Source organism: Protopterus annectens, chromosome 1.part0, assembly GCF_019279795.1.
Source record: "Protopterus annectens isolate FY-2018-M chromosome 1.part0, PAN1.0, whole genome shotgun sequence".
NCBI lineage: Eukaryota > Metazoa > Chordata > Ceratodontiformes > Protopteridae > Protopterus > Protopterus annectens.
In genome coordinates, this window is record NC_056725.1 from 967947807 (window position 1) to 967964564 (window position 16758).

The 16758-nt window shown below is 38.9% G+C and overlaps 1 protein-coding gene across 1 annotated transcript in view; it reads right to left on the reverse strand.

Annotated features, from left to right (window-relative positions):
- The window catches only part of ARG1 (arginase 1), a 211311-nt gene extending 209420 nt beyond the window's left edge, over positions 1-1891 (reverse strand). The window contains exon 1 of the mRNA XM_044064577.1: positions 1777-1891. Coding sequence (XP_043920512.1) covers positions 1777-1833 — 57 coding nt within the window. The 5' untranslated portion in view covers positions 1834-1891. The remainder of the gene's footprint in view (positions 1-1776) is intronic.
- Positions 1892-16758: the final 14867 nt, after the last annotated feature.

Genomic DNA, 16758 nt, shown 5'->3' on the forward strand with positions numbered 1-16758 from the left:
ATCTAGTTGCTGTAACTGCCTCATTTAACTACAGTAATTATTGTAATTTACTTCACTATATTATTATAAAGTATCGGATTACTGCATCTAGTCCTGACTCTCATAAAACATGGTGTTTAAAAAATTAATCCAGATTACCTTCCAGAGGAGACAGGGAGTGAGAGAGAGATTAAAAAGGGGGGGGGGTAGAGTGCTTTTGTCTTACTCAGAGTACTGGATTATTATGACAGGTTCAGATGCCGTGAACTTTAGGAGTAGAACATCAAGTTAGTCAAGCACTACAAATTTTTCATTTAAGCACATTCTGTCAAAAACAGTTTAGTGAACTCCAACTGTCTCTGTGTAGGAAGCAGTGGTCATTCACACCCTGAGTCTTCTAAGAAAAATCATGGAAAGAAATTTGAAAAATGTCATGAAATGTACAGTCAGTAAATGCCTTTAACTAAACTAGACATCAACAACTTGTGTTTCAGTGTGCTGAATTATTACCAGTTTCATTTAATAAATGGGTAATTAAGCAGTTGTCTATCTTTCCTAAATTATTTTTAAGTATTTTATATCTTATTAGGTTGGGGAAAAATCACCCCAAATTAGTTTCATAAAAATCAACTGTATGTTCTATAATTGCTAATTTTAAATCAAAGCTAATCTTTACCTCTTTGTCGGATAAAGTCTGGGAGTGTTATGTTTGAAATAATTGAAGTTAGAGAATTCTGAATATTTAGATCATCTAGAAACTATGTCATTTTACTGAAAGGCAGCTTATGCTATGCTTTTCTACGCAAGCATTAGTAAAGAAACATTTTAGGGAATCAGGTCAAACATATCAGTTATGTGTTGGTGTTGCAACCAAGATTTTTTAGTCTTATTATTTCTGTATAACTTACTTATATGGTATATTTTTCATTATTATATTATATTGTGTTATATTGCATTGTATTGTATCTGATGAAATACATTTTATGGAATCATTTGAACTTTCACTGATAAGCACAGAATTTTTAATAATGAAAGTTGTTGGCTAGTACTTTGCTTATAATAAGTAACTACATTTTAAGCATGTATTGTGGTTTGTGTTATGACTTCATTTATGTTTAATATTCTATTTCTTAACAGAGGTATGCTAACAACATATTACTTGCTTGGTATAATGCTCTAAATAAAAAAAAAATGTTTTTATAAGCTGGGCTGTATCTACAGACATATTTCAATTATATAGTTAGGATGCTTAACCAATGTAACCAAAGCATTCATAGCTCAAAACTGATTTGTTTTATTAAACTGGGTATTCCTTAATTTATATTAAACTTAAGATGAATAGTACAGTATGCTATAAAAAGCTAACAAATTAGTATGAAATCTTTATGGCAAAATTATTTATTTGAATTTACAATTTTATTGGCAAAAACAATTTGTGAAAATATATATTTACCACTATTCCATTTTATGCTATCATATAATCAAAATTTGAAAAAAAGAACATTGCATACTGAAAATGAATCTTAGCAATAACTCCACTTTTCATTTTAACAAATTTTTGTATGTAAATGTGAATTATGATTGAGCTATACTGCAGCTCTACATTTTTAGTTTGAATTTATATAAGAATACCTTTCAATGATCATTAGCATTACTGCAATATCTTTAAAAATGTTTATAACTTTGCAAGGACTTGAATAAAGACATTGGTAATATAATTAAAAATAGCACTGTTAAACATAACTTCTGAGAAAGTTCAGCAAAAGGTAATTGATTGATTCATGAAATGCCTCTTACCTGACCCTTGGAAAAGGGAGCACCAACAATACCAACTTTTACTGGTTTGGAACTCATGGTGTCCTAGATAGCTAATGTCACTTGGTAGTAAGCAGTAGTTGTAAGTGAAAGTACATTAGAGCTTGCCTTCTAATATAAGGTGGGGAGTGTCATCAGACTCACATGATGATCTGCACACCCACTGTGAATGTGTGGATATTTTATAAGACATTTCCACAGATGATTGCATTCACTAGTTCATGAAAAAAATCTTCAAAGGCTAAATGCATTTCCTATCTTGTTGTTAGACAGTTTTATAGGTGTGTATATGCCTAGCAGAAAGGGAACCCATGAAAATGGCAAATATACTTGCAAAGGATTTGAAACTGAAAGTTAGAAGAAAAGATAGTAGCACATAGCAACCTCAAAAAGAGACAGAGACAGACAGAGAGAAAGAGAACGAGAGAGAGACAAATAAACAGAAAAGTGAACATTTCAGCTTTAAAACTATCTTAAAAAGATAGACTGCAAGTAAGTTTGCTGATCAAAGGTTCCAGCATCATAGCTAGTATTACTAGTCAGGGCAAAAACAGGATTTCTTTGCAGGCTGAGTGATTATCAAAGAAAGAAAGTTAAATAAGAAAAACTGCACAAGTTTAAACATTTAAGAAAATGGATAGTGGACACTACATGTCTCACAGAAGCCAGATGGGTCCTTGATTATAATGTCCCTTAACATTATTTAATTATTATTAATGTTTAATGTGTGTTGCTGGTGAGAAGATTGCTAGCAAAGTGAGTGCTGAAATTTACCTCCGATAATGGATTGTACTATAAGAAATGTAGGTATAAAATTAGCTAAAATGGGCAGCTCTTCCTTTTTTATGATGAATATTATTTTATTTTATTATTTCAACAGCATAACAGTTGTTTTCTTTAGCATATATTTTATGTGTAATGAACTCTGAGGTAGGACATACACAGTGACAAACTTCACATATTATTCTGCCGGCTGAATTATACGTAATCTAGTCTCCTTCTGCTCAACCAAAGTCCTGGCATGTTTCTTTTGTCAGGGTCTGATAAAAACATGGATTAAATCATTGTATCAGTGTATACACTATACTGATTAAACTGCATTGTCATATTGCTCTGTCACAGTCAAACAGTTTCTCTCTTGACTTCATCATCAGCTGCAATAGTACAGGATGACATGATCCTTCTGACAACAAATGGATGTGGCCAAAATGTTGCTGTCAGTTTCTTGGGATTCAGAGAAAGTAGTGGCTGGCAGAGATTATGTCATACTGCCCGAAGTGCATATGCTACACTTCTGAGATATTAAGAACATGATAAAGTTATTGCAATACCACCCATATGAATAATATGTGAAATGTTTGTGAGATGGTATCCATTGCAATTCTGAGGATCACAGCTGCAAACCATAGAATACTAAAATACTCTTAATAAATATAAGGGAATATATACTAATTTGTACATTGCACTTCCCTAGAGTACCTACCTTACACAAAGGTACAGTGATTTAAGAGTTAGTTTGCATAGTTAGCAGAGGTCTGAGGATACTGCCTCCTACATCACAGGTAGCAGAGTGGGTACCCAAGGCCACCTACAAAAACATGTATACTTGTTTAATCAGTGATTACAGTTTTTCTTTGTAGAATTGCCAGGGAATAGATATCTATTTGCATATTCACCACACCAACTATTTTAAGTCTTACACATGCTCAGAGTAGTGCAGACTGAAGATGTGTTATTTTTTAAGATGAGAGATACTAAGAGGTGAAGTTTTACAAACTAACAGGTTTTCAAGTTACTGTATCATAACCTTCTGTCCTAGGCACATGATGCATGGCCTGTTATAAGGGGATACAGCTGGGTTGAGTTGCATGGCTATGCTTATAAAGGCCTTGGTGGCTGTTAGCCTAGTATAAACCTATGAACCTATATGTGTAGCAGACTTACTAGATACAAAACTAGATATGAAGCTACCTTAGTGATACACAGGAGATTATGCCAAAAAGCCACAGTAGCACATATGGAATCATTTGGTAATGAAAATGAAAATAAAAGATTCAAAGAGAATGTGTCATACATGTCAATTATGCTGCACTGTTCTACACATATCATATATGTCAGTGATGAGCTATTCTACATATATTGTACATGTCAGTTGTACTGCACTGTTCTACATGTATTGTACATGTCAGTTGGGCTGCACTGGTCTACATGTATCATACATGTCAGTTGTGCTGCACTGGTCTACATGTATCATACATGTCAGTTGTGCTGCACTGGTCTACATGTATCATACATGTCAGTTGTGCTGCACTGGTCTACATGTATCATACATGTCAGTTGTGCTGCACTGTTCTACATGTATCATATATGTCAGAGATGAGCTATTCTACATATATTGTACATGTCAGTTGTACTGCATTGTTCTACATGTATTGTACATGTCAGATGTGCTGCACTGTTCTACACATATCGTATATGTCAGTTGTGCTGCACTGGTCTACATGTATTATACATGTCAGTTGTGCTGCACTGGTCTACATGTATCATACATGTCAGTTGTGCTGCACTGTTCTACATGTATCATACACGTCAGTTGTATTGCACTATTCTATACGTATCGTTCATGTCAGTTGTGTTGCACTGTATACACATATCATACATGTTGGTTTTGCTGCACTGTTATACACATATCGTACATGTCAGCTGTACTGCACTGTTATACACATCTTGTACATATTGGTTGTGCTGCACTGTATACCCATTGTACATGTCAGCTGTACTGCACTGTTATACACATATTGTACATGTCTGTTGTGATGTACTGTTATACACATATCGTACTTCTCAGTTATGCTGCACTTTTATACACATTGTGCATGTCGGTTGTGCTGCACTGTTGTACACATATTGTAGATGCCATTTGTGCTGTACTTTGTCTACATATATTGTACATGGCAATTGTACTGCACTGTTATAAACACAGTGTCAGTTGTACTGCATTGCTATAGCATATATATTGGTTGTGCTGCACTGTTGTACACATACTATATATCAGTTGTGCTCTAGTCTGTATTGTTATACACATATCATACATGTAGTTTGTACTGCTCTCTGTGTAGACAAATTCTATATGTCAGTTGTCGTGCATTGTTGTACACATATTGTACATGTCTGTTGTGCTGCATTGTATACATATTGTACATGTTGGTTGTGGTGCATTGTTGTACACATATTGTACGTCTGTTGTGCTGCATTGTTGTATACATCTTGTACATGTTGGTTGTGCTGCACTCTGTGTAAACATATTGTGCATGTCAGTTGTGCTGCATTCTTGTACACATATTGTTGTACATGTCTGTTATGCAGCACTCTGTGTTAAAGCAGTTGAAATACTACCCCTGTTACTGACTATACTGAAGTGTCAACTCAAAAAGCATTTTTAAAGTGCATGCCTCAGTGTGATTTTCTGAATGGGGGGGTCCTTGTTTTTGCAACAGTCATGCTCAAATATTTGCAAGCCCTTACTCTGGTAGCTCCATGAAAAAGCTCATAATGATCCGTAACTTTTGCAGACAGTGCCACTATTGGAGACCAGAATGAAGACTGACCCCATCTCCTTGCCACGTTTTTTCTGTGTCAACCTCATTTTGACACCAACATTCACACAGTGATCTATCGAAGAAAATTGATCAAGGAGGCCACTACTTAAGGCATATTTTGTTATTAATGGTGAACTAAGCAGAAGTATTTCTGGGGTGCAGTTCAATGAATCCATTCTGCTTTCCATTATGTTTTGTATCAGATAAAGTCTGAACAGAATTTAACACTGTTCAGTACTTTAGAGGGGAAAAAATGAAGCCTGCAATTCAAAGAAAGCCATTTAGGTAATAAAGAAGATTGTAGACTAGGGGAAATCTAAACTTGCCAATGTTATTAGCAGGCATCAGTTGGTGGAACTCCAAGCAGGGGTGCAATGACATTACTTTTTTGAAAGGAAACGTCATGTCTGTCATCACATTTTAAAGGCACAAAAATGCTTGCCTAACTTTAGTGAAAAAGTAATGTTTAACCTTTATTATTTGATGGTTTCAGTACGTGTAAAAATATTTTAGGCTGGATTCATATGGGTTACTTCAAAGTGTACACTATGTGTACAGTTGCTGTGACCTTTCTGAGTGAATAGAGTGCACAAGCATTGCGGTAGGGCTGTTCTTGAATTCAGAAAGTGTATGTTTTAAAATCTGTCTGGCACAATGAAAATAACCTATATGGGTCTGAGTCTTGTTGCAAATTATTCTACCTGGTGTCTTCTGCTTTAACAGTGTATGAAGCAGGTTTGAAACACATATTGATACGTCTCCAAGGTTCTCCTGCCTACTACAGCAGAATCTATCTGCCACAGTGTGTTCATTTAAGCAGCTATGGTAGACTAATGTCCTACTTCTGCTGTAATTGTTTACCTCAATGACTGTCAATATTTTCCAGCAAAAGCTTTCCACTGCACAGAGTTGCAAAGGAATGCTTTGTGAACTGACTAGCCAGACTGTAACCAAATGACAGCATGGAGTAAACATTTCCTTTTTAGCATTATTTCCTTTTTCTTTTGTTAAACAGATAAAAACAGAACTGACTGTGAAAGTAAAAATAGCTAAGAGCATAACTATTCAGCTTTCTAATGATTTCACACACTGAACTGCCTTTCATCACTATATGGGAATCACCTTTGAAATACCTTAGAGGGCACTTTAGAGAGACAGAGAAAGAAAGGGGCAAGAAAGTAAATCAAATGTATAAACAGTGTCCTACCTACCTCTGTAGTAATAGTAAATCAGCATCTTACTCCCCTCTTGTATGATCTGTACTCCGTGTTCATGCTTGTTGACATAGGAGAGTGCACACAAAGAAAATAGAAGATAGTGTGTGATGTTATGACATTGTTATTCACAGCAGAATAAAGCCAGTGAGCTGTCATATTAAGTAAGAACTGCATGGAACTCAGTGGCACTAGTTTGCTCATTTCCCCATTGTTTATTTTAATCACAGAGTGCTACCTTCTAAAGCTGAGAGCTCCACCTCTCACAAACACGCTGATTATGTGTTGACTTCTGTAGCATTTCCAGTCTCTGATGCAGTGCATTGTATATAATATCTTGTACAGCTTTGTGGTCCATGAATGTTTCCCGGAACCATGGTCCTTCCTGTTTATAGCAGCAGCGTTTTATTCTACAGTTCCAGGCTATAGAGATACGTGGACTGTACATCTTACCAGATGAAGAAAATAAAAAGTTGTTCCTGATTTATTTGTCAATGAGTAACCCAACGGCTGATGTCTCTTTAGCATAGCATCCTAGTTGAATCAGGAAACCATCAGTTTATTTCTTAAGAGTGTTAAGTGACATTTATACCAAATGCAGGCTTTTAAATTTATTCAGTTGAGTACAGCACATGAGCATGTTGTAACATCACTGATGCACCGTATTTGTTATAGTCTTTCTGCAATGAAATGAGCTGGGTGTTACTAACATGGGTGTGGTTCTGTCAGTCATCACTCGAGTACTATGCAATTTATGACTAGTTAATCAGCAATACTAAAGATCACTGAATGACACTAATATATACTTTGTAAGACACTGTCGTGTACAAGAAAATATAAAAAAACTAAGTGTTATACACACAAATATATGTATGTATAAATATATGTGCGTGTGTGTGTGTGTGTGTGTGTGTGTGTGTGTGTGTGTATATATAGATATATATATATATATATATATATATATATATATATATGTGTGTGTGTGTGTGTGTGTGTGTGTATATATATATATATATATATATATATATATATATATATATATATATATATATATGTGTGTGTGTGTGTGTATATATGTGTGTGTGTGTGTATATATATATATATATATATATATATATATATATATATATATATATATATATATATATATATATATATATGTGTGTGTGTGTGTCTGTGGGTGTATATATGTGTGTGTGTGTGTGTGTGTGTGTGTATAAACAATGACCAATTTAGTCCATTTTGTACGTGTAAAATATATATTTTATTAAAGCCATTTTACATATCAATACTGGAAATAATTTTCACAGACAAATATTTATTCAGAGATGCATGTTTGAACATCAGGATTCATAAATATGTAGCGTGCATTTGCATATCAATGAACGCCATGTAATGAATACTGCAATGTAGCCCAAAGCTATTCAGGTATGTATTAGGGTCAGCACCAGAGCGTAATACCAAGCATAGAACTGCATAATAAGTGAGAAAGGCCACATTATGGTGAAGGGCCATGCTGACGTGGCACAGTGGATGAGTAGTGTGTCAGAGAGGTGCATGACTGATGTGGCAGCTGTCACTACGAAAGCAGGCTAATGCAGCATATTACTTGCATGTCCACGTCAACAATGAAGCACTCCACAGCTTACAGAGGGTCAGCACAACAATGTGCCAATGCAGTTCATCATTGAAATGAGGAGGATATGAAGAAATAGGAAAGTAGAAGAGAGGAATATAGCAAGCAGAAGAAAACAAGAATAACCTTAAGGTATGACAGGTGGGAAGAAGGAAGGGCAACCATGTTTTTTGGGTAGAGAGCATAATTTACAAAATGTAATGAAGAAGGGTTAGTAGCAAACATACAATAGTACAGCTGTGGAAGGGATAGAAGGTAGAAAGGAATGCAGTAGGGGTAAACAAACATAAAGCACAACCACAGATAGACAGACAGGGGTGATATGCACACCACAGGTGAGGATGACAGTTGAACACAGTCTGGCAGAGGGCGGACATCTGGTGTTGGGGAAGGTTGGACAATGAACAAAGTATGGCAAATGACACAGTAGGAGGGGAATATATGAAAGACAATATGATAGGGGCCATATCCAGATGTAAGGCCAACCCAACTCAGTGAGCAACATCAAGCCATTAGTCTGCTCCTCTGGTGTCCAGATGGTTAGGATCTGTTGGCCCCATGACTTAGCACGTCACATCAGGATGTGCTCCGCAGTACTTGGATGGGTATGCAGCTGTCAGACAACATCTGCCTCTACAACTGACATCAGGAGATGAGGGGAGAAGAGGTGCCTCTGCCCCTCCTTGTGAGAAGTACTCACAGAGACCACCAGCAATCCCTCAAGGGGACCTAATGCAGGGTGACCTCCACCACACCCAGCCCCCAAAGAAGTAGACCTGACAACCATTTATGCCCCGGAATCACAGACATAAGCTGAATCATGCCGAGGTGACTGCTGCTGATCCACAACCTGCAACACAAATGGATTCGTAGAAGGACAAGAAAATAAGAACACACTAGTACACACATACGGCACACATGCAATGGCTCTTAACACAGTGAAGTGCCACACGTGGCATAAGCACACCACCACCGGATGAGTCACACCTTCCTGCTGCAGCATCCTGTTATGTTCATCTCTTGTTCCCCACCTACTATAAAATAAAGTATGCACACCTCAGTACACAGGTACAAGTGATAATACATTAGGAGGAGGAACAAAATGTTTACTATGCATGTATGACAGTCTCATCCTATCTTCTGAATCGGATAATGGTGGTGCCATTGCATATCACTATACCGATGCTGGCCCTGCTCAGCAGAATTAGTAAGTGATGCCATTGGCATCACTCAGCATCTTGGCAAACTTGTATCAGGCACTCACCTTGGAGAAGCGGCCATTTTACCTCCCAAGCAGGTTATCATAAAAATCATTGTGCAGGAAGAACAATACTGCCTTTTCTCCCTGCCACTGCCCTGCATTTCAAAGTACCTGAGGAGGTCATAATTATTACACAGGTCCACTCAAGGATCAAAATGGTAGACCTGTGGCCACAGATACATATCGGGACTTCATGTGATGTGCATTGCAGTACAGCAACCAGGAGCTACCATACCAACATAGCACAGTAATCAGAAAAGAAGCACAGGGACAGTGCCTTAGTGTCTTAATGCTACAGGTCCACACAGGCTATGTACATGAACTTACTGATGACATGTTCTCACAGAGCTGTACAAGGAAAAGCTAGCACCAAATTTGGCTAAGTAATGTAGTGTATTCCTGATAGTTTTATTTTATTTTATTTTATTTCTATTTTAAATTTGTTTAGCAGGGTAATACACTGATCAACACAAAGAAAAATGAAAAAAAAAGTGAAAAAGAGATGCAGGAAGCTGTACTTTTCCAAAAAAAACAAACTAAACAGAAAGTAACAATATATAACAAACTGTATACTGTACCACTTAATAGATGTAGCAACAATATTGAGAGAAATGTACATTTTACATTATTATATTTTGGGTTTACATCATGGTGGACATGCTGTGAGGATATATTACTGTGCAGCTAAATTAATAACAGATAAAATTCTCCCACAAGAATGCAGAGTAGTGAGGGAAAGGAAGGGGAGAAATCAAATACTATCATGGAAGTATTGAACAGAGAAAACTATAAAGCAATTAAGACAAGAAGTGTCAGTGTTAGAAGTGTATAAAAAGGGAACAGATCAACAAACATACTAAGAAAGATAGATGTGATAAAAGCAATGCACATTATTAGAACAGATCAGGATCTATCATGTACTATTGCAAAAAACAAAATAAAAATCACAGCACAGGCAGAAAAACTTAGAAGGTAAGCAGATAAAGGAAAAGATAGGGAAATATACAAAATAAGCAAGTTATTCATGACCCCAAAATGTTCTACAGAGAATTGGGAAACAAGGCAAAAGGAAAAAAGAAATAGAAACATTTTTTGAGAAGTATCTGTGAAAATCCTGTGAAACACAACAAAGATGCTAAATGGATAGAAGACGTAAAAGAGAGAATAAGAAATTAAAATGTACAGGCTATAAAATGGGGTAAAGTAACAGCCAGAGAGATTGAAATAAAGTTAAGTAAAGCCTCCAACTGGAAAACCCCAGGCCCAGATGCAGCACCTAACTTCTTGTTAAAAGTATTAACATCTTTGTATAGGTTCATAGGTTCATAGACAGGTACGAGGCTATCAGCCCTGGGGCCTATACAAGCCCATCCAAAAAGGTACCCTAGCTTTTGCCACCCAAGAAAATTATTTTCCTGTGCCACTGTCGAGCAGAGCCACAGAGGTTATCCCTGGGGTGAATTTCCTATTTCCCATCCAATCATCAAGATTTTTCTTGAAGAGTGCTAATGAGGAGTTTTGTTTGATATAGATAGGTAGTTTATTCCAGAGTATGGGAAGTCTCTGGGACAGGAATCTATCCCTCCGGCATGTTCTGTTTATTGTGGTGACAAGGTTTAGGTCCCTAGAGTGTGTAGCTCGGAAGGATTGGGATTTCTTTAAGTGGAGCATGTCCAACATCTCTGGGTCTGACATAACTTTGTATGTTAGGCAGAGATCACCTCTGAGTAGGCAATATGGAGTAAAGCTGGAGTTTTTTGAGACGGTCTGTGTAGGGCATCTGTTTGAGGCCGGTAATCCTCTTTGTGAGGTATTTCTGCGGTCTTTCTAGTTGTTGTAGATGTCTTGTGAGGTACATACCAAAAGGGGCGTTGTACTCTATAATGGGTCTAATGAGTGATGAGTAGAGGGGAACAATGACCTCTTTTTTTCTGGATGAGAAACCTTTTGTGATGAGGTGTGCCACGTAGAAGGATTTCCTTGACTACTGTGGCAATGTGATTATCAAAGGAGAGACTACTGTCCACCTGTGTCCCAAGGTCTCTTATCACACTTTCGGTGTTAAGTATACTACCGCCTATGTTGCAGTTCATGGGTACAGAGTTTTTACCAAAGGGGATGACAATGCACTTTTTGGCATTGAGCTTGAGGCCATGGCTTTGATACCAGGCATCTCTCACAGTGAGGCCCTTTTGTAGGATGTCCACATCGTTAGGAGTTTTGATTATGGCTCCTAGTTTGCAGTCATCAGTGAACTTCATTAGCCAAAGACCTTCTGTGTTAGCCTGTACTTCAGAGAAGTAGATACCAAACAGGAGAGGACCCAGGACTGAACCCTGTGGTACTCCACTTGTCACTGGTCTGAAGTCGGATTTGGAGTCTGCTACTTTCACAGTGTGGGTTCTGTCAGTGAGCCAGTTGGCAACCCATCTTGTGACATAGTGATTTATACCTAGTTTAGTGTGTTTATCTATAATTCCATAGTGGGGGATGGTGTCAAAAGCCTTGGCAAGATCTAGATAGGCTGTGGGAACCACCTTACCCTTGTCCTTGCTTTGGTGATTACTTCAAAGAAGTATATCAGGTTTAGGAGACATGATCTGCCTTTTACAAACCCGAACTGGGTGGAGTCCATAGTTTGGAGATTACCAATGTCTTTGTTTATAAGTTCCATGATGATACGTTCCATGGCCTTGCAGACCAGGCTCATCAGGCTAATGGGACTGTAGTTCCCAGGGTCCGTGGTGGCTCCCCCATTGTGGAGTGGGATAACCGTCACTGTGCACCATTTAGCAGGCACAAAGCCTGAGGTGAGGCTATTATTGAACATGGTACTTAGGTGGGGTGCCAGTTCATTCTGTAGTTCATGTAGAACGCAACCTGGGATGTTGTCTGGTCCCATGGATGCTGTGTTCATGGCTTTGGAGGGTGTGGTTTTTACCTGTGCAGCCATAATTACAGGAATTTTGCATTCTTCCAGTACAGAGATGGGCTCTTAAGGGAGTGAGAGGGGGGTAAAGTTAGCACTGAACCTATCTGCCAGGATGTTGGCAATATTAGTTGGGTCTGTATATTTAGTGCCATTGTGCTGTAACTCAGAGCAGATCTCAGTGTTGCCATTGAGATTCTTGACATAGCTATAGAATGCTTTGTGGTTGTCTTTAGAATCAGTGGTGATTTTGTTTTTGTAACTAGCTTTGGAGGATTTTATCGGGGATCGCAGCTTCTTACTGAGGCTGAACAGGGAGCTCCTCCACTCATGGGATTTTACTGTCTTTTTCAACAGTTTCTTCCTTCTGTTGTACAGTTTGTTTATGGCAGAGGTCCACCAGATTGGCTTCCAGTTCACAACATCTGTCTTAAGAAGCATGAAGTTGGCTTTGGAGAAATTTTTTACCATGGTTTCCTTAATGGGGGGTGGGGCAGGATGTGGATATCTAGAGTAATTAGCTTATGGTCGGATCGGACCAGTGAGGCGTTGACTTCAGGTGTGGAACACCGGTCACTCATGTTGGTAATGACTATATCTAGGATATTGTTGCCCCTGGTGGGGATGTGGATAAGTTGATCCAGGGCATTGGAGTTTATGAATTCCAGAAAGCGTTGAGTGAAGGAGTTGGTACATGAGTAGTTTTCCAGGTTAATGGTGGGGTAGTTGAAATTGCCCATTATTAGGGTGTTTGGTTGAACCCTACTATTTTCCAGTACATCAAGACAAGAGGAGTGGGAATCCTGCGGCATGGTGGGTGATCTGTAGCAAGCTACAATTTGGATTGCAGTTTTGCCCAGAGTTAGTTGCACCTGGATAACCTCAGTTGCATTATTCTGAGCAACTAGCCTGGAGGTGTGGATATCCTTAACGAATATGGACACACCTCCGCCTTTGGTGTTCCGGTCCAGGTTACATGGCCTAAAAGTGTGGTATGAGTTATAGCTTGGTAGTGTAGGGGTGCTCTCTGGAGCCTTGAACCAGGTCTCAGTCACTGCACAGATATCGATGTTCTCCATTTTAAGGAGTGCCTCGAGTGAGTGCATTTTGAGATTTAGACTTCTAGCATTAAGCAGCATCACCCTCAGTTTTTGCTTGCCTGTTCCTGTTACAGAGGTGAATTTGTCATTTGAACCTTGCCTATAAAAGGCACTATAGGGGCAGCAAGAACCTTAGCCAGTATCCAGAATCCCAGGGGTGACAGGTGCAGGCCATCTCTGGCAAAACATCGTGGTCTGTCGACCATGTCATCCTAGGCAGACAGATACTGGATCCCTTTAGAATGGCACCAGAAGCTTAGCCAATTGTTGAAGTCAGTCATTTTGGTCCTTGTACTGCGGCATCATTCTGGGTGATGGCAGAATGCTACTCAGGGCTAGGGTCATATCTGCCTGGGCTACAAGATTGAAGAGCTCTTCCATGTCTCTTTTCATGTAGTCCAGGGAGGTACATCTTAGGCCATTCACACCAACATGGACAATGACAGAGTCATATTTGTACTTGTTGTGGAGTGACCTGAGTGCATGGGTTATGTGGCAGATCCTGGCACCTGACAGGCAGCTAACAGTGACCTTCTCCTTGTTTAGCCTGGTGAGTGGGACATCAATGTGCCTGACTATAGAGTCACCTATGACTGGTGTGTTGGGTACTCTGTTTTGCCTTATTGGCTGTGGTTGAGAGGCACACTGAGTCTGCGGGCTATGTGTCATTTGGGTTGTGTTGGGGGGGTGGAGGTTGCTTGCATTTCTGCTTTGAAAGTCTCTGTTGCTTGAGCAGATTATTACTGAGAGCCTCCACGAATGTTTTTGTGTTTCTATGTGTGGATTCTGGTGGTGTAGATGTAGTGAGACTATGTGATGAGTGTGGTGTGGTGCAAGTGTTTACCTTCTCCTCTTGACTGTCAAGTTCAGTCTTGATTGGAAAGAGCTTTACCTCCAGTTTGGCTAGATAAGTGCATCTCTCACAGGTTGTAGTGTTGGGTGGTAGGAGGAGAGGGTTGTCTGTGTACATGAGGCAATTTCTACATTGCCCCAAGATGCCCAGATTCATCAGATAGACAGGAGAGAACACTGGGAGCTGACCCTTGGACATGCCTGAATAAAAAACTATTTTCCTCTAGATAAGTGAGGAAAGTGAGTACAAGAGCTATTTTTCTCTAAGCAAGTGAGGAAAGTAAGTACCAAAACTGTTTTTCTCTAGGTAATGAGGAAGGTTGAGTGCTGTAGTAATTAGTAGGTTATTTAGTGCTTACAACAAGTTCTGAACAAGTCTTCTTCTTCTTTCGGCTTTTCCCGGTTAGGGGTCACCACAGCAGATCACCTGTCCGCTCATGATTGGCAGTGGAGTTTTACAGTGTCGAGTTGCCAGCCTGGCACCCAACCTTCCATGGAAGGCACACACATGCACACACTCACACCTAGAGCCAATTTAGAGTGTCCAATCTGCCTACTGCATGTCTCTGGGATGTGGAAGGAAACTGGAGCACCCTGAGGAAACCCACGTGACCACAGGGAGGACATGCAGACTCCACACAGAAAGCACCCCAGCTACAAAAAAGCATTTGACAGTATCCCACATTCATGGATAAAAGAATACTTAAAAATGTATAAGATACACCCTACACTGATCGTTACAGTACAACAGCCATGAAACAGTGGCAGACCACTTTGCAATTAAGGATACATTTTTATTCCAGAGATGAAAATTCAAAGGGGGATATTTCAGGGGGTCTCTCTGTCACCAATGCTATTCTGTCTTGCCCTTAACTCATTAAGCTGTCAAACACATTAGGCCATGGCTATAATTTGGCTTCTAGAAAACAACAAAGTGTAAATACCTTTCATCTCCTTTTTGTGCATGATTTAAAACTGTATAGTTCATCAGATGAGGAAATGACAGCACAACTGCAAGTGGTTAAACTTTTTCAGATGATATAAGAATGTAATTTGGCCTTGTTAAATGTGCAAAAGCAACCTTTAAAGCAGGAAAGCTGCAGCACCAAGAAAACATCAGTTCGGGGCAGGAATGTGATATAAAAGAACTTGCGCAAGAGGGAGTGTATAAATATTTGAGAATTGATGAAATGCAAATAAAACTCAGGAATATTTTAGAAGGCTTAAATTAATACTAAAAACAGTAATAAAATCTAAGCTATAACCCAATTTGCTCTTCCTGTCTTAACGTACAGCTTTGGAGTGATTGCTTGACCCCAAAATGTGTTGGACAGGTTAGACAGGAAAACAAGAAAAATGTTTCATGCTCATCAAATGATTTATAAAAATCAGTTCATACCAACATTATATACTGCAGTGGTGGTGCTGCGGTAGCGTTGTCGCCTCATAGTAAGACGTTGTCCTGTTTGATTCTCAGCTAGACCGTCTTCTGTGTGGAGACATGCGTGAATGGGTGTACCTTCATTGTAGGTTGTGCATCAGGGCCGACAACTCAGCACGTAAGTATCTACTGCCAATCATTAGCGGACCAGAGTTCCGCTGTGGCAACCCCTAACCGGGAAAAGCTGAAAGACGCAAGTTCATACCAACATTATATATCCCACATTCTGGAGGAGGTATGGGCCTCCTCAAAATTGATTACATGTATAGATCTGTAATCATGGGACTGTACACATATCTGTTAATGTCACAAGACCCAAATGTAGTGAAAGTTCTTAAGCATGAGGAGGAAAAGTCTAAGACAACTTCCCTGCTTAGTTTAGCAGAAGCATTATCAGTGTCGAGCAGGAATGGAAATCACACCAGAAGTAGATAAAAATCAGGCAATGACTGAATGTGCCAAAAAAACAAAAGAAAGAATATAAGGTGAAGGATCAGATGAGAAGGCAAGAAATGTGGGAAATGCATAAATACAGCTGCAAGTATAGGAAACTCTTGGAACAACCTTATGTTGATCAGGATTGAATGCAGGAATGGTTAAGGAGAGGTGAATTTAAAACAAAAGATGAAAGGTTAATTTTGGCGGCCCAAGATAGTGAACTATGTACACTTTGGTTTACAAAGTCCATTGAACATGTGGGAGAAATGAACAAATGTAGGTTTTGTAAAACAGAACTGGAAACAGTTGCACATCTTGTAGCTGGTTATGATATACTAATGGCAGAAGGACTGTATACTGAAAGGCATAATAATGTGGCAAGACTGTTGCATTGGAGTGGATGCAAAACATTGGAAATATGAATCATAAAGCATCATAGAAAATGATCAACTTCATTTGATATGGGATCACCCACTACCACCAATTCAAAAAAT